The sequence below is a fragment of the Aotus nancymaae genome, unplaced genomic scaffold (assembly GCF_030222135.1).
Source record: "Aotus nancymaae isolate 86718 unplaced genomic scaffold, 86718_ANA_hifiasm-v0.15.2.pri h1tg000059l, whole genome shotgun sequence".
In the NCBI taxonomy this organism is placed as follows: Eukaryota; Metazoa; Chordata; class Mammalia; order Primates; family Aotidae; genus Aotus; species Aotus nancymaae.
In genome coordinates, this window is record NW_026988473.1 from 73191608 (window position 1) to 73214617 (window position 23010).

Below are 23010 nucleotides of genomic sequence, written 5' to 3' on the forward strand. Positions count from 1 at the left end.
TCTGATTCTTCTGTCAGCATACAGTTTACAGTATTCAGTATTCCTTTGGAAGATTATCTTTTTACCTCTTCTGAGTTTTTCTTTCTATCGTACTTATTTTATAATTGTTGTTTTTTGTTTGGTTGATTGTTAGTTATTGGTGAAGGGTTTTAGTTTTGTTTGTTTGAATAGATCTTACCATTTTGAGAACAGAGTCCGTGATGTACTCATCTCATGAATTCCTTACAGCTTCTAGCACAGTGCTAGGTATCTGATATTATCATCGAAATCCTGAAAGATTGATTCACTCTCTACTGATATAAAAGATAATATGGGCCAGGCGCAGTGGCTCAAGCCTGTAATCCCAGCACTTTGGGAGGCCGAGGCGGGTGGATCACTAGGTCAAGAGATCGAGACCATCCTGGTCAACATGGTGAAACCCCGTCTCTACTAATACAAAAAATTAGCTGGGCATGGTGGCGCGTGCCTGTAATCCCAGCTACTCAGGAGGCTGAGGCAGGAGAATTGCCTGAACCCGGGAGGCGGAGGTTGCGGTGAGCCGAGATCGCGCCATTGCACTCCAGCCTGGGTAACGAGCGAAACTCTGTCTCAAAAAAAAAAAAAAAAAAAAAGATAATATGCATTTTTTTGTGTTTTATTATAGTAATCAAACTTTAACTGATTTATTTTTGATTATGATATTTTGTTTCTCTAGATTTTCAATACATCATTATTTGAACCACCTCCTCCAGGATATGAAAATGTTTCGGATATTGTGCCACCTTTCAGTGCTTTCTCTCCTCAAGGAATGCCAGAGGTAAAAACACAGCGCAACAAAATAAAAATGACAGAAAGAAGCCTTCCTTCTTTTCATACGTTCAGCCAATAATTAAAGGGTCATAAAGCGATTTTGATTTAATCCAATTAATCTTTTTTCCACATTTAAGTAATAAGAATGTCTCAGTAAGAAGAAGGAATATTGATTATATTTTGTTCATGGTATTTTCAAAGATACAATTTTCTACAATGAGAGGTACAAGTCCCAAATGAACATTTTATTGATTTTTTTGACAAATGCCTACATCTGTGTAATCCAAACCCCATCAATGTATAGAATATTACCTTCACTTCAGAAAGTTCCTCTCCTGTTGAGGTCCCAAGATACCCTGGGGCTCCTGGGCTTGTCAGAAAGTGACATTCTTTACCTACCACAGGTCATGAACCCTGTACGGAGACAGTGTAGACAAGGTATGAGGCCAGTTTTCCCAAGAGGCTTTTATTGGCCCTAGAAGTCAAGTTTAAAGGAAAGCACACTATTCCAGTCAAAGTTTTCGCAAAATAACCAGTTTCTTCAATTGTCCTGTTACAAAAGAAAGCAGAATCTTATTGCACTTATGTAAATAACTATATTGCCCTAAGTTAAGAATACTCATAATTATTTTCCAAATTCTGGAGAAATCACTGTTTTTACCACCAATTCTATCTCTATAAATAAGAGTTAGGAAGATAGAAGCTTAAAGGAAACAAATAAAATTCCAGGCTAAGAGTGCAAGATTCTATTTATTCACAGTCATAGAACAATGAATGGCACAGTGTAAATTGTACAAGAAGGTCTTTGTCTGAAAACAAAGCTTTTTTCTAACCAACAGGGACAATTTGAATTTGAGAAGTCCTGAGAGGGCATATCTATCACACTTTCAAGTAGGATACTTACATTAAAAAAATTATTTTGCTGAAATCAAATTGGTTAATGACTTCATAGCCACAATTAAAACAGAGTAAGAATGGGCTTCAGAGAGGGCTAACAATAATAAATTAGACATATAATGTTATAACTAATAGGGCATTAAAATTACATTGGTCTTGGGAAGAAACACAAGAGCTGAATATAATCCTTTTACAGAGGCAAAGATTCAAATGTCAGTTTCCCAATTAGACTTTCCTCATTTTATTTAATATTACACGCACTTAAGCTCTAGTTCACCATTTGAATACTCTTTTAAATACTTTTTCAATATTTTCTAGAGTACTTATCACCTTTTAATATACTGTATGATTTGCTTAGTTATTAAATTTAATGTTCATTATCCTATTGTCCCATCCACTTTATAAGGAATCTCCAACTTAAGAAGGTTGACTTATTTTTTGACTTTATGATGGTGCAGTAGCCATACTCATTCAACACTTCTCAGCTTGTCATGAGGTTATATTTGGATAAACTCATTATAAATTGAAAATATCCTAATTCAAACATACACTTCAGATGTATGATTATTTTCAACTTAGATGAGCTTAATAAGACTTAATCCCATTGTGAGTGAAGGAGCGCCTGCAGCTTATGTTCCTTCAAGGGCAGAGACTTGTATTTCTCTGTGTTGTAAAAGACTCTGGAGCTCCAAAAAGACAATCAGAAATATTGTTTTCAATGTTAAGATAGTGAATGATTCTAATAGCTAGGTAACAAATTCTCAGCAATTCAAATGGTTTACAATCGAGCAAAATTAAAGGTAGACCGAATTGAGTTTCCAGCTAATATCATTAAAAACACTGGTATGATATATCAATTTGTGATTTTCAGATTGTAACTTGAAAGAAGTTTAAATAAGTTAATGACAATTCCGTAACAAATCTTTCATTTCTATCCAAGTTTTCTGAGAACTTACCTGTAAAAACAAGAAATGTAAATGGAACTATTGTTGCTGATCCCCGTCTCATTCTAGCAATAATTTGCTCACCTACGGAACAAATGGGTGTACGATAATGTTTCACTGTCCCACTCATTGCATTAAGAGATATATTTCTAATCACATTTTATGCTTATGCATTATTTATAAGAATTGAAGTGATGTTTTTAGACTTAATCTGATACTACTCGTAATTATAATTATAATTTACTTTTTTTTTTTTTTGAGACAGAATCTCACTCTGTCACCCAGGCTGGAGTGCAGTGGTGTGATCTCCGCTTACTGCAACTTCCACCTCCCGTGTTCAAGCAATTCTCATGCCTCAGCCCCTGAGTAGCTGGGATTACAGGCATGTGTCACCATGCACAGCTGATTTTTGTGTTTTTAGTAGAGATGGGGTTTCACCATGTTGGCCAGGCTGGTCTCGAATTCCCAACCTTAAGTGATCTGCCTGCCTCGGCCTCCCAAAGTGCTGGGACTACAGACCTGAGCCATCATGCTTGGCCTATAATTATAACTTACTCTTGAAGCTGTTTCTTAACACAATCTGTCACAAAAATAAATATTTTTAAACATTTGACTTCTAAACTTCCTTCTATTCAAGGACAAAATTTGACTTCTATATTTCCTTCTATTCAAGGAAATTTAACAGTGATTAATAAAAGATTTTCAAGCATACCTATATTTACGGTAATAGATTCTGAAATGAAATTTAGAATGTTAGTTGCTAATTTCGGAGTGTTCTTTTGGGATCAACATCTGTGAGAAGGAGAGCTGGATTAGGCAGAGGGAGAAGTCACCCTGCAATACCAGCTCAAGGATAGCCTTGACTAAACCTATGAGGAGATCTGGAATCGTTTTTTATAACTGTCCTAGGTTAGACTGAGATGTCCAAGTCTCTATACCTTCACATCAATCAGCCACTGAATGTGTGGCATTCTAGGAAGGGACAGGACCTTGAGCAAGGGGTCTGTCTACAGCTGAGGCCATCCCTGAAGGGGCTGATAGCTGAAGATTGTCTGCAGAGAGGCTTCCCTGCAGCTGGAGCAAAAGGTCCTTCATAGACCATGAATCTGGACAGCTCATCCTAGTGTCCAGCACAAATATATTTTACTTTAGAGGAAAATTCTGTAGGGGAAGGTAGACAATATACAATTTCAGTTTTAAAAAGATGACAAAATTTTGACTCTAAAGAAGAGCATGTTTATGTATTTTTAAAAATTGATGATGTTGAATAGTAAATACAGCATTTAAATTATTTTGGGTCAATATAAAAGTTATATACAGTGTCCTCTAAAATGTTAATATTTATAGTAAACTAGATACTGCATGCTTTGCAACTACTTAAAGGTATTAAAAAATTTAAAATTTTAGATGAAGGGATACATTGTTTTGCAAAATTAATTTAGGGAATAGGTGTGCAAAAAGGTTGGAAGATCACTGATTTAATCTATCAGATAATTTTGTAAATGAGAATATTGAGACTTAAATATGTTATAAGATTTGCAGATAATTACACTGATTGAAATCAGATTTGTAAAGCAGTGATGTTACCTGTCCATTTTTCTTTGCTTGTAGTTGTTAAGATCCATTAAGCTACTCCCTGTGAACACACTCTGAAGAGAGAAAAGGTCTCATTAAGGGCTTCTTAGCCTCGGGTATCTGGACCCCTTCAAGTTGCATGCAGCAATGTGTATTCGTATATGCTTTTCTGTGGAGGAGTGCTTCTGTAGCTTGGTAGCCACTAAATAATGGGTTAAAGACAAACTTATTTAATTCATATGCTTCTACCCTATCTACTTGCAGTCTCAATTTCAGTTCATTTTCCCTTGAATTTCTCCTTCGGAGCATACACTTTTCTGACCCTCTTGTGTGCTCTTCCCTCTTCCCTCTTTCAAAAATGTCAAACAGTCCCCATGCAGAAAAACCTTGTTTTACATCTGACTTCTATTAAGTTATTCCTGATCTCAACAGGGTGATCTAGTATATGTTAACTATGCACGAACTGAAGACTTCTTTAAATTGGAGCGGGAAATGAAGATCAATTGCTCTGGGAAAATTGTAATTGCCAGATATGGGAAAATTTTCAGAGGGAATAAGGTAAAAATCATCTCTTTTTTTTCCTCTTCCCCAATATAAAAAGTTACAGTGTGTTTTACATTGTATAATCACTTTCTTAAAACTTTACGAATACCATGATCTTCTTGTATTCTGTGACATGCCTTCCTTACAGAAAGGACACAATTTACTAGGTTATACACCAGGGTTAAATTTGATCATTGGAATTTGGCCAGAGTAGATGGTTAGGGTGAACAGAACAAATTTTTCTGTGCTTACAGGTTATGCCTGTGGCCTACAAAGAAGCATGTACTGGGTTTATTGTTAATTTTCAGTATCTTTGTTTTAAATATTATCTTAAAAAAATTTACTAAATTAAATTATAGTATCAATTGTTATAAATACTGAGGGAAAACAATTTATACATAGCAAATTTAAAAATTACTGTCATTTGATTTGTTAATAAATATATTTTTCTCTTTAGTGGAAAATTAATTTTTAAAAAAATTCCCTTTTGATTATAGAACAAATAGGAATTTGGCCTGTGGGATCTACCTGCTTATTGTACTTCTAAACCAGTGGAAGGAAATATAGCAAATACTAGCTACCACTAACATGAAAATGTCCAAATCTGCCACTCTGAGGATTTTTGGAGCTTATAGTAGCAAAAAGAAAAGGGCAATTCTCTGTGAGATGTTCTTTGTGGTAGGCCTAATGACAAAAGTTAAAGATAAAGTTCATTTAAATGTAATTTTGAAAGTTGATATTACTGAATCTGGAGCAAGCAATTTAAAATAAGAAAAGAAAGACACTGTGTTTTCTAGGTTAAAAATGCCCAGCTGGCAGGAGCCAAAGGAGTCATTCTCTACTCAGACCCTGCTGACTACTTTGCTCCTGGGGTGAAGTCCTATCCAGATGGCTGGAATCTTCCTGGAGGTGGTGTCCAGCGTGGAAATATCCTAAATCTAAATGGTGCGGGAGACCCTCTCACACCAGGTTACCCAGCAAATGGTGAGTGATCAAGCCTCAATTACCACAGGAAACTTAACATTTCAAAGAGACTTTATTAAAATTCCTTTGGCACAATGGACTAAGCATGTCTTTTTTTATTCTCTTTGCATTTAAGAATAAAAGAATTTTGAACTCTAAAATGATTGGTTCAAACCTCTTACCCCTTATTTGGACACTTGGGCCTGATGGGTTTTCAAATTCAGACTTTTTCAGGTATTTAAAAAGCAATATGGTGTTACACATATACCATAATTTGCATAACACTGACATAGGGGGCTGGGACAGAATATGGAGAAAAAGCATATAAATATTTTTGCTGCAGAGTGTATGAACATTTACACTAAGTAGTAAATGGGATGTGGGGAATAAGGAATATAAACAGATTAATGTCTGCTAAAGTCCAATTTTGCTTTCAAATGAATTCAGGTCAGATCAGGCTTTGCTGCTAAATAAATTCCCCCAGAATTAGAGATTTCACAGTATTTTTGTTTTCACAATTGTCAGTAAGGGACAGGAGAGCAGAAGTTCTATAAACTTGTTGAAAGGATACAGAGCCCACGAAATGCATATTGCTTCATTGCTACGGAAAGATAACAGAGATAACTTTCAAAGAGTGTTTCCTAAATGCCAGCATTTTACTTGCATGAACAACCCTAAAGCTAGGTGGTGTTATCTCTTATTTGACAGGGAAGGAAAGTGACACTGGAAGTCTGCCCAGCATCACTACTCCTCTAAATGAGCAGTTGTATTCAATTTCAGGCAGTCTGGCTCCCAGATTCCACATCCTGGTCTTATGCTGAAAGGCTCCCCTGTAAAACATTAACAAAGGGAGCTGATTTATTTTGAACGTACTCAACTATTTGATGATGTTTACAAAAATCTGTGCTCATTTAGTTTGTGTTGTTTAAAACTAACTAAACTTTTAAAACTTGTGTAAAATACTTTGCCAAGTTATCTTTGGTATCTATATCTTCATCTGGTTTTACTCTTAAATTGTAGGCTCCTGTAAAGATTATGTATTTTTTTGGCTTTGTGAATCTTCTTAGGACGTAATACATTGTCATAGATTTCCTTCTTCTTTAACAAAATGACACCTATTGCCCTATAGTAAAATTACATAAATCTACCTGAACTTTATTTACTCCACCCTTTATTTCCAAGTTTTAAAAAATGTGGCTTAGCCTAAGCTTTATTAGTTATACAAAATCAAAATAATGAAAATAAAATGAGATTAATTGGAATGTTTCTGTTGATTTTTTTAAAATTTGAATTATGATATTTTAGGGAAAAAATGATGTTATTTTTAGGGGCTAATATTTATTAAATTATTTATTGTGCCCTATTCATTTTCCTCTTCCTTTTAATTTTACTTTTTATTATGGCATAATTCTAACATATGTGAAAGTAAAGATAGTCATGAACATGGTGTCATTCTTGTTTTATCTGCTCGTCACTCCAAATTTTTGCAATTATTCTAGAGAATTTGAAATCAAATCACACACAACATATTTTTATGTCATTTTTGCCCATAACAAAATAAGGATTTGCAATTACCTAAGTTTCTTATTAGATTGTTTTAAAATGTAGAGAAAAAAATGGAAAAACAGCTCTAATTTTTCTTAAGTCTGAAGAAATGATAGAATGTGTGTGCTTATTTTGAGGTAGAGTTTACATGCAATAAAATACATAGATCTCAAGAGTTCAGTTCAATAAATTTTGAAAACTGCCTGTCCTTATGTCACTTAAAATAGGATATAAGGGCATTTCCATCACTCCAGAAGTTTTCTTGTGCCCCTTTCTGGTTAATTTTCTTTGTATCCCCTAGAAGCAATCACTTTCTAATATCTAGCATCATATATTAGTTTGCCTGGTTTTGAACTTCAAGTAAATGGAATCATACAGTAGGCTGTTTTTTAAATTGCCTTGCTTATTTCAGTGTAGTGATTTGAGATTTTCCATTTTATTGTATGTATTAGTAGTTTTTTTCTTTTGCTGATTAGGTAGCATTGCATTGTGGGATTATACTACGGATTGTTTATTCATTCTCCTGTTCTTGGAAACCTGGACTTTATCTAACATTTGGCTAATATAAATAGGGCTGTTATGAACAATTTTGTACAGGTCTTCTTGTGGGCATGTGCTCATCTTTCTAGAGTAAATACCCAGGAGTGGAACTGCTGTGCCATAGTTTACATTTCTGCTTGACATTGCTTTTCCAAAGAGTTACCTTAAGTGATTGTGTAATTTTAGACTCTCACAAGCAGTGTGGAATTTCAGTTGCTTCACATTCTTGCTAACATTTGAAATTGATAATCTGTTTTAACAGTTCACAGTAAATGTGAAATGAGAATGTATTTGATGTGATTTGTAGAGAACTGTTTGAATGGAACTGAGTTTTTACTGGAAATATGGCCGTTTTTTTTCTTTCAGAATATGCTTACAGGCATGGAATTACAGAGGCTGTTGGTCTTCCAAGTATTCCTGTTCATCCAATTGGATACTATGATGCACAGAAGCTCCTAGAGTAAGTTTGTAAGAAACAATGGATGGCTATTTGGGTAATTTTCATTATTGATAGTTTTCTAATGTTAGGTTTTATCTCCATTTTTTAAACACTTATATTTTCCAAGATGGGTGCCACCTGTAATTTTATCACTCCTAAAATAGAATAGTGATTCTGTTTTGGAATTTAATATATACATGAATATCTAGTGTATGACAACCATGAAAATGAGCCTTTCAGATATGTAACTGCAGGGAGCATAATTGATCAATTGCTCCAGGCACTGTGCTTTGAAACTCTATTTGTGTCAAGACCATGCTTCCTGTAGGTGTTTTCAGGAAAAGACTGAGTGTGGCAAGGATACTACTACAGGCCTGTTCCTGGAAGGCATAGGACTCCTCTGATGCAAAACTTTGGCCCAAGGACTCCCTGATAGCCTGGCGCAAATAGATGCTGCACCCAACACTCCTCTTTCTTTTCCTCCTCCCTTTCTCCTTTATTCAATGTTAGACCTACATTGCAGTCTTCTCAGACTTTCCTAGCTCTCTCCTTATTTTCCACACAGGCTTTCCTCTAATAAATCTCTTACCCATGTATACCTCTTACTATGAGAGCAACTTCCCTTTTGTTTCTATCTCTATTCCTCTTCCCCTTCTGCTTTCATTCTTAAAACTTTCCCAGGTTTGTTCTGCCTAACCTAGCATTGGAACTCTTTCCTCTTTCCTGTGCTGCTTTCTCCCATCGCCATGTCCTTCTTCCATTCTTCTTTAGAGGGGTGAGAACACTGGCTTTTCTAAAAGTGAAATTGATAGAGACCGAAGTGTCTGGCCACTTAGTCCCTTTTCTTCTTTGAGTTCCAGTCTTTCTTAATCATCTATTCCAGTATCTATGAGGAAGGATTCTTTGACCAAGGGTGAAGCACTTATTTTTACAGGTGAGGAGGCTGACATCTGGAGAGTTGGACACATCTGTTCAATTTAAGGGTAGATTAAGAGAGCACCCTGGTCTTTTTTCTTTGGGGCTATAAGCTGTACTACACTGGTTAAGATTCAGGACTATGCACAACTTTTTATAGCACCATAGACTGTGTATTTGTCTAAAAATATTTATAAATAAAGACTAAGTATTCATAATATTTAAGAGATAAAAGTGATTATAGCATTACTTTTAACAGTGGAAACCTGTAGACAACACAAATCTTCAACAATTGATAAGTAGTCAAATAATACATTAATGACTATGATAGTAAATTAAGTGATTAAAAGATACTATGTATTGTACCAGAATAATTAATGTACAAAAATGCTTATGATATACTATTAAGTGAAGAAAAGCAAATTTCAAAACAATATATATAGTATTATCTCAGTTATATAAAAATTTAAAACATGAACCTGTATTATCTTTGTAATTAGAAAAAAGTGCATAATATCATGGAATTAGATGTGAGACTTATTTAAACATCTACAATCTGGTCTGGTTTGCTAGGTCAGTATCAGCTGTGCTCTAATTGTGTAATGGAATTATCTGATTGAAAAACTACAAATGCAGTTCATCTAACGTTACTGTGTCAGCCTCTGCAAGCCATTTTACAAATGTAATCACTGTTAATAACAATTTTCATGGAAAAGTGCATTTCACATTCAAAACACTGTAATTAAAAATAGAACACTTCCTATTTACCCATACTTTATAAGCCACAATGAAACAGTCCTCATAATTGGAATTTAGTTTTAAAAATTGTTTAAAAGAACATATGGTTTGTTTATTAATTTCACTGTAAAAATTTACTCTCTTTGTACATTTATCTTGGGAGCGTGCCAGTTGTCCCTGATAGTCTGTTCTCAGATTCTCTCATGTGGTTAGCAGTTTAATGTTGTACATTAATTAGAAAAGATAATATTTTACAAATGTAATATATCATGAAATAAAAATTCATTAATAAATGTGAGAAGATGAGGAGAGTTATGAAGTCATATAATGGCCCAAGAATGAGAACTTAAATAAATAGTTCATGAAATGTGAGTGACAGTAAAAACTGCATGTTGACTTGTGTTGGAGAGACAGGGGATACCATGTATGTTTTTTCCTATTTTTCTTTACATCTATACTGAACAGAGTGTGATTATGTGATTTTAATTTGCCTTCTAGAGTAACTTCTACGTTGATAATTATAGTGCCAACAGTAATAGTAATAGTAATAGCATGTATCCTGAATGGAGTGCTAATTACGCTTTAGCATTTACTATTGTGCTGAATGCTTTACATATATCTTCTCAATTAACCTATAAAACAACTATATGGGTTAGTATTGTGATACTCATTATAACCAATGTTCAGAGAGTAAGTGAGAGAGTCGAGGCCAAAACTCATGTCTGATGCAAAAGACAGTTTGCATCTCTTACTTACTCTCTACTCAAAAACACACGCATTTAGCAGGCATTTTTATTGATTATGGTGTTGTCTCATTCTTATGCCTCTGCTCAGGAGACATTTAGTGGCTTCTCACAGCCCATTCACTCAAGGAACATTTATAGAATGACTTCTATATTTCAAGCACTGTGGTAAAAGTAGGAATTATGTAAAGTCAGTAGTAATGTCCTCTCTTGTATTCTTGATTTTAGAAATTACAATTTTCCCTTTTTAACTTGGTGAGTCTGACTAATGGTTTGCTAATTTTGTTGAATTTTTAAAGAATTACCCTTGGTTTCATTGATTTTCTCTATTCTCTAGTTTATTATTTCTCTTTTAATCTTTGTAATTTCCTTTCTTATTCTTTATGAGTTTAGTTTTGTTTTCTTTGTGCAGTTTCTTTCTCTTTTTTTTTTTTTTAAATATATATTTTATTGAGTTTTAGGTTTTGGGGTACATGTGAAGAACATGCAAGATTGTTGCATAGGTACATACATGGCAATGTGGTTTGCTGCCTTCCTCCCCATCACCTATATCTGGCATTTCTCCCCATGTTATCCCTCCCCAACTCCCCACCCCTGCACTGTCCCTCCGCTAGCTCCCTCCTACAGACCCCAGTGTGTGATGCTCCCCTCCCTGTGTCCATGTGTTCTCATTTTTCATCACCCTCCTATGAGTGAGAACATGAGGAAACTTAGCTTATTGATTTGAGATCTTTCTACTTTTTTAATAGATGTGTTTACAGCTATGTATTTTCCTTTAAGCACTGCTTTAGCTGCATCTCATAAGTATTGGCATGTTGTGTCTCTGTTTTCATTCATCTCAAGCATTTTTAAATTGTACTTGTGGGTTCTTCTTTGACCCATTGGTTATTTAAGAGTTAGTTGTTTAATTTCCATATATTTGTGAATTTCTTAAATTTATTTTTGTTATTTATTGCTATATTCCTTTTTTTGTGGTTGGATTTATAAAAGAAGTATATAAGTAATAAAATAATTGTATAATTTCAACCTTTTAAATTTATCCAGACTTGTTTTACAGACATGATTTTTTATGAAAAATGTTCCGTGTGCACTTGAGTTACACTATCTTTCAATTTCTTTTTCAAGGAAACTTAGACATTTTATATCCCAGCCAGAATAATCATCATGTCTTACACTTGGTCTATGCTTGCCTGCCTCTGTGCCTGGAATGCTCTTCGCCTTCATTTTTCCATGCCTATCTCTTACTCATCCTTTAAAATCCAGATCAAATGAAACCTTCTTTAGAAAATAATTCCTGATCTCACAAGTTGAATCAAGCTTTCTTTTGTCCACATTTTTTAGAACTTTACCTTTGATCTGTCATGTTCTGTTTTATATTATGGTTGGTCTTATATGTATTTTCTTCTGAGTGATTTATAAACTCTTTGGTGGAATGACTGGGTCTTGTACATATTTATATTTTTCAGTAAATAAAACACAGTGCTTTAAACATAGTAGACAACACTTATTCTCCTAATGGTCAAAGCAAAATTAATATGCTACAAGATACAGAATTATAAACCCAGTACTGTCTATACATTAATTACTGAGCATCTACAGTCTACCAAATATGTTGAGACATTTTCCAACATTTATTTGTACTTTCTAATATTTTTATGGTTTGAAATTCTAATATTCAACTTTTAAATATTTGTGGAATTTATTTTTTATTTATAAAGTGAGAAAAGGACCTAAAGAGATTTATACTTCTGTAATGTTTTTCAACTGAAACCTCTAGTCTCCATGTACATGCATAATTTTTTTCATTGGTATATTAGATTCTTATATGTAACTATTGTAATGTTGTCTTCTAGTCATCTGTTCACCTGTTCTTGTGACGACACTACAGTTGTGGCTTTATATTGTAATGTTTTATGGGAATATGGACTATTAATTTTTATTTTGAAAAGGAAATACATTTACAAAGTTCACAATTCAAAGGTATTTATAGTAAAGTTTTTCTCTTATTCATTTACACCCCCAAAGCAACTGATATTATTAGTTTATAGTATATTAGTGTCGCTCTCTGCTGCAGAGAGAGGTCCTAGAAAAATGTGTTGCTGGTCCACCACAAAATGCAGAGGGTTTATAGATCAGCTGGTGAGGAGGCGGTGTCTGATTTACTAAATCATGGAAAAACAGTTAGACCAGGTGTGTCATTTGCATAGGGTGTGAATTTCTGGTAGCCCCACCCTAATCTTTTATTGTTCAGGCGCGTTCTCTGCCTGAGTCACGCCATGTTGCTCATTTTTCTGTTACTGTACACATGGTAACCAGAAAAGGGAAGATGGATCTTCCCTGTTGTACATACCTGGCCCACAGGTAGTCCTTTTCTATTGGCACAGCTGCCAGCATTCCCCCACACTTTCAGCTTCCTAATCTATGTTTGCAGCTCAATTTTTCAGGATGCTTTTTGTTAGAAAAAAAACAAAGTGGGCTGCTTTTTGTTAGAAGGAAAGTTCTGCCGAGGACTCTGTTGCCCCCATTATCTGCCTAAATAATTTCTTTCTACTTCCCATATCAATATCTTACATATGATTAAGTATATTTATATTTGTTACTTGCCTTTTGCAACTTTCCTGTATATTTCCATACTCTGCTGTTTTGACTATCTGTTGTGCTTTCTACCATTGTAAAATGCCTCTTCATGTTACTTGATGTTTTATGCATGATATTTTATTGTAAATAGTTGAAATAAATTCTGTAGTACATTACTTGAAATTCTGTTTAATGTCTGAACTCCTTAGTGAAAAGGGAAAAAAGAAAGAGAGGCATTATTTACACTCTGATAGAGCATTTTAAAACAAGATACTACTTCTAATGAATTTTTCATGAGAAAGTGATCTTACTGATTATTTTCTTATTGCATGTGCAGTAGATTCTAGGTTAAGTTGATCTATTCACATTTTCTCAAATTGGTAGACAGGGAACAAGCAGCTGTGTACAGGCACAGAAGAAAACAGGACACTACAGAGCGTGCTACATGGCAAAGCCTGGCGTGCACGAGGGTGTGTGATCACAGGGGAAGCAATAAAGGACAGACTAAAATTCTCCACTCTCAACTTTGTAACTGAACATCTCAGTATAATATCAGATAATGACACTTATTTATCGAGGCCATTATTTAAGTGGAGCTGTGTTTAAGATTTGGGATATTCATCTAATGGGAACAAAATAGCCCTGGTAGGCTCAAAGAAGTGTATCTCTGCCTTACAGCTGGATTTTCATAAAAATATAGTTACAATTAAGGTAGAGATTTTTCCATTTGAACACTCAGTCTCTTAAGTTTGTCTCTCTGTAGCTATTTAGTAAAAGTATATCGTTTTCCATGCCCAAATCAAGAATAAGTCAATCCATCATCTTAACACAGTAAAGGCAGATATGCTGAAGGGAAACTACAAGAACCCCACCATTTCATAAACATGACCATGTTTTCTTTCTCAGTCACCTGCTGAGAGATAATCACGAGCTGTGACATATACCGGGTGGTCTGCCTGAATCTTTATTTCTGAATTTTAAAAAATAACGTGAAACTTTTAAGGGCTTCTGAAATGAAATCCTTTCTTTTGATCCTCCTGTCTTCTTAGTAGGTGTGTATGAAAGTACTTTGTTAAAAATAATCATAGACCAGTGAGACAAATAACAATGGAAAATTTCAGAGAGTTAGACATCAAGCTCTTTCTTCAGCGCATGCTCTGGAAAGCACTTTTAGATTTACCAATAGATACAGGTAACACAGATCAAGTTCTTAGCAATAATGCGAATCTTAGTTATACCATTTACTAGTTGCATGACTTTGGGCATGTTATCAAATCTCTAAGCCTTCTGTGCCCCATCTGTGAAGTGGAGGTAGCAATTCCTCAGAATTGTGGTAAGGTTTAAATGATATATACAAAGCACTTTGCACCATTAAAGATATTATGAACAGATGCTCAAGAAAGTGAGAACATTGACATTTTAACGTGTTACTTCAAGGTTTTCTTGTGGCTAATAATGCTTTTTTTGTGTCCAACAGAAAAATGGGTGGCTCAGCACCACCAGATAGCAGCTGGAGAGGAAATCTCAAAGTGCCCTACAATGTTGGACCTGGCTTTTCGGGAAACTTTTCTACACAGTTAAGAGACTATTTTAATTTTAGCTTTTTTAAGGGGGAAACTTAGAGAAAAAAAGAAAAATTTAGAGGATGACAGAAAAAATAAAATGTGTCTAATACCAGCAGGAAACAAAACTGCAAGTTAGAACCAGTGTAATTTTTGCCTGTGAACAATTAGAAATCTTTAAACAATGATGGAAGATTTTAAGATTATGGGTGTTGTTGGAACCTAGAAAATGGGTAACCCAAAGTGTGATGTTTTGGAATGCTGAGCACTTTGAACCAAAAAGGATAAAAGGCCTTAGATGCAGCCTCAGAATCAAGGACTTTCTCATCTCCTACTTCTCCCTGCAAAAGCACAGTGGAAGTTTCTCTCTGAAGTTCCCATATCTGTAGCTCCTGCAGAAAGAACACAATGACCTTCCCTCCCCTCCCTGAAATTTTATTAACCAGGGAAGATCGAACTCATATAGTCGGAAGGAAGAATGAGGCATATCACTGCATCTACAAAGGCTTTGTCACAAACTGTTGACTATTCTCTAGTTCCATTCAAGTTCCAAGAATTACTTACAAACCATTGCCTGCTCTTCCGGCCCATTCAATTATCTTGAAAACCTTTTACCACCCCTCAAAACCACCTGCACTCCCCCACTTCCCCCTCCCCTTGAAGAGGGGGCTAGTTAAACTTTAGCCATTTGGCCCTTCTTTGAGTCTCAAATTTTGTTTGGCTCCTGTGTGCACTTGTGTATAAATTTGTATGCCTTTTCTCCTGTTAATCTATTTTCAGTTTATTTTACCAGACTTGAGCCTTCAAAGGCAGACGGGAAAATCCCCTAACCTTATAGTGTTCATCTGTTAACCAGTTTTTTTTTTTTTTAAAGAATGTCTTTTATCTTTGTATTAGAAAAGTCAAGATGCATATCCACTCTACCAGTGAAGTGACAAGAATTTACAATGTGATAGGAACTCTCAAGGGAGCAGTGGAACCAGGTAAAGGAATCATTTTCCTAGCAAATATTGATTGAGTCACTGTGCTGAATACTGCCTGGCTCTGGGAGTGCAAAGTGAACCAAGACAAACAAACAAAACCAGTGGAATTCACCTAAAAACAAAAGAAATAAATATGAAATAATTTTGTACTGTGATACATGTGGTGAAGAAAAGTGGATGTTTGGTTCCAGGTTGAGCAGGTGACCAAGGTGAATAATAAATTGTGCTGGCCTCATTTAAAGGATCAAGGAAGGCAGGTTAGGGAAATATGTGGTTTTTCTGAGTTTCCTGAAATATTTTTACCATATATTTTGCATAGGGAAATATCTTAATGATCACTGAAACATCTATATAAAATATCACACTTTTAGAAAATTAAGATTATCTTATATTAATGAATCCTTTGCATAGTTTTCTTTTCCACAACTATAGTCACTGATGAAATATATATATACATATGATTTCCATAGAAGTTCAGATGATCTACTGATTTATACATTTTATACATAGTCTTATCTCATGAAGCTTCAGTTCCTTATGAACTATTTGGTTCTGTATTTCTTACCAAAAGATACTATTAAATTCATATTAAAAATATTAATCACTGTTTCTTACAAGCAGCTAGTGATTTATTTCAGATCAAGAATACTGATATCCTTCTAATGAGTACTAAATAATATATAAGTGGTTATTATTGAGTAAAACTGAGTACCTATTTTGTGCCAACTCTGTTATAAGCATTGGAGATGGCGAGCCGACCCAAGACAAAGAGCTCACAGTCGTGAAGGGAGCCATACACTTAAGTGTCATAAATGCTTTATCACCCCGAGAGCTGGATAGGCAGAGAAATACCCTCTTCTATAGAAAACAAACAGGTTCATAGAGGGAGAAAACATTTGAGCTGTACCTTAAAAATTGGATAGAAAGAATAAGAAATGTACAACTTCCTATGTGGCCACTATGTTCCCTTACTTTGAAAATATTAGAAAGTGGTACGTTAGGTAAGAGAGGAGTAATAGAGAATCACGAAAAATGCGAATAAGAATGACGTTATACTTTCTTAGTTACCTATATGTTGTACATGTAATTATAGTAATACATTGAAATATATGTTTGCTTTATCACATTTATGCTTTCTCAGGTAGAAGCAGCACATACTAAAATCAGAAATAACGTATTTGCATAAATCTTCAGAAACCAAGCCTTTTTTTTTTTTTTGAGTCATGAGTGCTTTGTATTTAGATGCTTTGAGTCATTTGCAGTTTTCTCTTTTATTGACCTGAAATGACAAATAATGTTGCATCAATGCTTTCTAGACAGATACGTCATTCTGGGTGGTCACCGGGACTCATGGGTGTTTGGTGGTATTGACCCTCAGAGTGGAGCAGCTGTTGTTCATGAAATTGTGAGGAGCTTTGGAACACTGAAAAAGGAAGGTAATACAAAGAGCAAAAAAGCGAACCCATCTAAGCCTCAATTTAGTCTTCTGTACAGTAAGTATGAAAATACTACCTCAACCATTACATGTGTTGGTAAAAACACCAATACAACTGTTAATGCTGGCTGGTTAATTATATTGTTTATTTATTTTTGCATTTATTTATATAACATTTATATTATTGATACTTATATATTCAGTGATGATCTGAAATAAAGGAATTTTACTGTTAATGGTTGTTCTTGGCAACTTAAAAGATGAAGATGGGTTTCATCACTAGAGAAAACACTGGAGTTGGATTATAAGCCAAAGCTTCCTAGTCAGAAACTGTAAGCAGACCTTCCTCGGTCTCGTCTAACCTCAGACCTCAGGTTAAGTGTACTGAGTCACTAAAGAGATAGATGCTCTATTCAGAGAAATACTGATCTTATGCCTAATGGGATTCTGTCAAAAGTCTGGTATCTGTATTCTCATACCCTGAGCCCTGGGTGCTCTCACAAAAATTCGATTTATACTCATAACATCACCACCTTAGCCATTTTAGAATTTTTATATAAAGCCAAAGTGAAATTTAATTCAAATGTTTGCTTTTTAATATAGTAATTACACATTGAGAGCAGAAAGTTCGTTCTCTTTATTGACCCTGCCAACAAGGTGTCTGGGGACTATAAAATGTAATCTATATATTTTTAGCAACAATAAAAACAATCCTAATGTATGTTGTTTTCATAGTATTTACTTTCTTTGAGAAACTGTTTTATATGTCTTACCTATTTTGAAGTCCTAGCAACTAGGAGGAAGACATACATATTTATCTTCTCATGTTACAGATAAGTTAACCAATGTTTAGAGAATCAAGTATTTTTCCCGGGATTATGTAGCTAGCATGTGGCAGAATAAGAGAACCAGGGCTCAAACTCACATTTCTGACTACCAGTCCACAAAACCATGGTGTCTCTATTTAAAATAAAATGTAAAGTTGCTCAGTTATTTTCTATACACAGCTATCTCATATACACATGGGGTTTCTCTCTTGTTGCCCAGGCTGAGGTACAATGGAGCAATTTCAGCTCTCTACAAACTCCCCTCCCAGTTTCAAGCAATTCTCCTGCTTCGGCCTCCTGAGTAGCCAGGATTACAGGCATGCACCACCCCACACCCAGCTAATTTTTGTATTTTTAGTACAGATGGGGTTTCGCCATGTTGGCCAGGCTGGCGAACTCCTGACCTCAGGTGATCCACCTGCCTTGGCCTCCCAGTGTTGGGATTACAGGCTTGAGCCACTGTGCCAACAAAACAACGGAGATCTAAATTTGCATAGTTCATGAAGTAGGTAGTGTTTAATTTTATTACAAAACAGTTTCATGATTTTCCTAGGAAATTCCTGTGGTAACGATATAAAACATCACTGACAATTATAGAATATGTCACATATTCTATAATTGAATGGACTGCTGATGAATAATAGAAAATTTGAACAATACTATTGACAAAACTAAAAGACTGTAGTCAATTGCTATAGTATACACATTCTTAAGCACACATGAAATATTTACTAAGATGATGACAACTCACAATTTTGGGGGCACCTACTAAGTGATTTCTAATCATTATTGCATTTAATCATCCCACAATCAAGTGGTGTCTTTATCTTTACTCTCTTGTTCCTGGGACACAGATGAAGAAATGACAGTGTAGTAGGTATAAATAACTTACTCTCATTCATGCTGCTAGTGAGAGAATCAGGGTTTGACGCAAGATGTTGCCTTAACTCCATGGTCAGTGTTTATAACATACAAGAAACATCATCCTCACTGTTGAATTATGTGGTTTTCAGCAACAGCAAACATAGCTGTTGCTAACTGAGCCCTTTTTGATTAATTCTGGCAGAGAATGGAGTGAAATCATACAACCAGTTGATAATGAACAATTGTTCATTTGATGTCGAAACAACAGGAAAGAGTTCTAAAGGATTTTCTTTCAGTTACGTCTGCTTTCAGAACACCGAATGCATCTGGAAATTTCTTCCTTTGTTTTAAGCAGTTGCAGACCACCAATTACTTGTTACTTCTCATGTACTGCCAATCATTATAAAATTATTAGAATGTTTTATGACCTTGCAAGATTTTTACTGTCTACATTCCCCCCCTTTTCTATGTAATCGTGTTATTTTATATTGATAACTTTAAAATCGTTCAAAGGAAAATTACGTAAGTAAAGATTTTTACCACAATTTGCCTTTCCCAAACAATGACTTTTTTTTTTTTTTCCCCATCTGGGCTTGGTAGTGTCCTGGGTATATTATGAAGTTTTTCTAGCATTTTTATATACACATATATTTTAGGGTGGAGACCTAGAAGAACAATACTGTTTGCAAGCTGGGATGCAGAAGAATTCGGTCTTCTTGGTTCTACTGAGTGGGCAGAGGTTAGTAGGTAATTTGCTACAGTATAACTTTTTATAAAATAAAGTAGCCAGGACTTATTTGGCAAGCATGTAAAAATAAGAAGTGAATGTAATGAGAAAATATTCAAAGTTTTTTTTCCCCTAAAGTCTGAAGCAATATTTTCTTGTTCAAAAATCAGCAATAAAAATCTCTGTTGCTAAAGAACTAAGTGTTTTTTTTTTTTTTTTTTTTGAGACAGAGTCTCACTCTGTCACCCAGGCTGGTTTGCGGTGGTGCAGTCTCGGCTCACTACAACCTCCGCCTCCCGGGTTCAAGCGATTCTCCTGTCTCAGCCTCCCGAGTAACTGGGACTACAGGCACATGCCACCATTCCCAACTAATTTTTATTTTGGTATTTTTAGTAAACATGGGATTTCACTGTGTTAACCAGGATGATCTTGATCTTCTGACCTCATGATCCACCTGCCTTGGCCTCCCAAAGTGCTGGGATTACAGGCGTGAGCCACCATGCCAGGACAAGAACTAAGTTTTGTTTGAACTTTTTAGAGCCACTTAATTTCAATTATCAAAATTAATTTATCTTTATTTCCTGGGAGTATGATAGTAAATAAGTAGGTATGCTAGAAACCAGACATCAAAACAAGGAGTCAATTTCTTAACCACACTGTAGTTTATTCTTTAAAATACTGTCTTAGCAAACATGAACGATCTAACAGACGTTTCAGTGAATATCTCCCCATAAACATCTCATTGAAATGGAGAATCTTGTCTGGTTCATAGAGAATGAAGCCATTTCAAATTTATGAAAGATGGGAAGTTAAATTGTCTCTATTTCCTGACCATGAAATCAAATTCTTCTGTATCATGTTTGGTTTCTATCTTGATTCTATTACACTTTCCAAAATATCTCCTAAAGCTAACTACATTTCTTTTTTTTTGAGATGGAGTCTCACTCTGTTGCCCAGGCTGGAGTGCAGTGGCACAGTTTCTGCTCACTGCAACCTCAGCCTCCCGGGTTCAAGTGATTCTCCTGCCCCAGCCTCCTGGGTAGCTGGGATTACAGGCGTGTGCCACCACACCTGGCTAATTTTTGTATGTTTAGTAGAGACAGGGTTTTGCCATGTTGGCCAGGCTGGTCTCGAACTCCTGAGCTCAAGTGATCTGCTGCCTCAGCCTCCCAAAATGCTGGGATTACAGGCATGCACCAGCACGCCTGGCAGTAAGGTATACTTTTCATTTATCTTTCTTAATTCATAATGACCTACTCTATATTAAATTATGCTAAAAGTAAGTCAGAAACTTCCACCACAGGATATTTACTAAGCCCTTTGAAAAGTGATTTTACTTGCATGTATTGTTGGATTTATATAGCAGTAACATTAGCTATAAAGTAAATATATGCAAAGTCAGTGTTTGTTTCACTAATTTCCAGTCAAGCTGCAAGTACTTATTGGCTCCTGTCATACTCCAGATATTATGTGAAACCCTGTAAACTTTAATTTTCTTTGGAAAAAAAAATGCTCCTGTAGACCTAGTCAAAGTTTTATAAGAAAGAATTATTCTAATATCTGGAAGAACCTAAATATTTTAGTGGTGTGATTCGTGTCTTTCAAATTATTTTTTCACTTACAGTTGCTTTTTTTTCCATTTTTTATCTTAATGTCAGAATGCTTAGGAAATTACTTATTTTGGAGACTCAGAATCCACATTGATACTTCAAAAAAACTTTGGTAAACGTTGTTCTAAAAATGTGCAATTATCATCATTGACCAGTAGATGGTGCCATCCTACAGGAGAACCTGACTTCATGGTCAGATGATTTAAGTTCACCTATTTTTCATAATATGAAATTTAACTTGAAATTTTCTAAACTTAAAATACCTTCAGTCCATATGACTCAAATTCTTTGCTTAAATAATGAGATGTTTATAGGAAGATTTTTGCCAAAAAGTCTCAGGTCTTTCATGTTTGCTAAGACAGTTTTTTGAAGAATAAACTACAGCATGGTTAAGAAATTAACTTTTTCCACTTACCATAAGAATATGCACAGTTTCATCTTAAATATTGGCTTTTAACAAGTTGTGCTTGTTGTTTGCTACCAATAAGCTTTATTGAAATTCTTTCAAAGCAGCTCTTTTTTGAGAATTTCTTATGTCAAATTTGTCATTAATGTGGGTCAGCTTAATTAGAAATCCACATACATTTAATATAGGTGTTCATTTTGTGGGGGAGGGGGAGTGGGTTGTAACTTTATGTGTATAGTTTTCTTTTTTGTTATAGGAGAATTCAAGACTCCTTCAAGAGCGTGGTGTGGCCTATATTAATGCTGATTCTTCTATAGAAGGTGAATACCATTGGTCTCATAAGATAAGTTGTGATGAAACTAGGAGTGCATAGTTAATAAATTATGCATTAACAAGGAAGGCTGTCTATTCACATGTGGTTGGGGAATCTGCTGCAGCCTCTGATGGGAAACAGTGTGTGAACTCTAGTTGAGAGTTGTGTGAGCTCTAGGTGAGCAGGTTTCTTTTTTCCTTTGCTTCCCTTTTCCTTCTTTTCCTTCCTTCCTTCCTTCTTTCCTTCTTCTTCTTCTCCTCCTCATTCTTCTTTCTTTCTCTCTTTTTATTTTTTTTGCTTCAAAGTATAGAGTACTAATTCAGAGAAGCAGCATTCTTTGATTAGCTTCATCTGGCAGATTGATTTTTATATACAGCAGGGCTTTAGTAAGTATCTGTTGAATGATTAAGTCAGGGACCTAAAGAGTTCTATACTTTAAAATGGTATAGAAAAACAGTACCATTTGAGGGGCACGGTGGCTCATGCCTGTAATCACAACACTTTAGGAGGCTGAAGTGAGTGGATCACTCGAGGTCAGAAGTTCAAAACCAGCCTGGCCAACATAGTGGAACCCCGTTGCTACTACAAATGCAAAAATTAGCCAGGCATGGTGGCTCACTCAGTGTAGATAATATACTAAATCAATCTTGAATTATAATACACGCAGGTACTTTAAAATGGTTAGGATCAAACTGCTCTGAGAGTTCAGAGGAGAGAATAATAGAAACTTCAGGAAAGGCTTAAGAAATAGGATAGGCATTCGAGGCTGACTTTGAAGAATGGAAATACTTTCAATAAGCAAATGGTCAAACTAAAGGAAATCTCAGATTGATTTCCATGAAAATGAAAGAGTCCATTGTCACTACACTCCAGCTCTGCTATTATTTCTATATCTTGACCGTATGCAACATCCCGGCCATTGCACTCCTGTTTTCCACACTCAGGTTGCTCTCCAGCACCTCGTTACCTGTTTAATTCTTATCCTTAGACCCTCCTTTGAAACGTTACTTTTTCAGGGAAGACATGTCTTTGTAGCACTCATTACTGTCATCATTCAATTTTTGTTTTACAAATA

At 35.2% G+C, this 23010-nt stretch overlaps 1 protein-coding gene and 1 long non-coding RNA gene across 3 annotated transcripts in view; one reads left to right on the forward strand and one right to left on the reverse strand.

Annotated features, from left to right (window-relative positions):
• The window catches only part of FOLH1 (folate hydrolase 1), a 62554-nt gene that overhangs the window by 14398 nt on the left and 25146 nt on the right, over positions 1–23010 (forward strand). For both annotated transcript variants that reach the window (XM_012444843.3, XM_012444844.3), the window contains exons 4-12: positions 695–796; positions 4638–4763; positions 5546–5732; positions 8163–8256; positions 14686–14784; positions 15668–15753; positions 17070–17189; positions 19536–19618; positions 21879–21942. In XM_012444843.3, coding sequence (XP_012300266.2) covers positions 695–796; positions 4638–4763; positions 5546–5732; positions 8163–8256; positions 14686–14784; positions 15668–15753; positions 17070–17189; positions 19536–19618; positions 21879–21942 — 961 coding nt within the window. The remainder of the gene's footprint in view (positions 1–694; positions 797–4637; positions 4764–5545; positions 5733–8162; positions 8257–14685; positions 14785–15667; positions 15754–17069; positions 17190–19535; positions 19619–21878; positions 21943–23010) is intronic.
• LOC105711927 (uncharacterized) lies at positions 1239–4839 on the reverse strand. The gene is made up of 3 exons (XR_001106201.2): positions 4218–4839; positions 2643–2714; positions 1239–1339 (listed from the first exon to the last, which is right to left on the reverse strand). It is a non-coding gene; the product is annotated as an uncharacterized LOC105711927 (long non-coding RNA).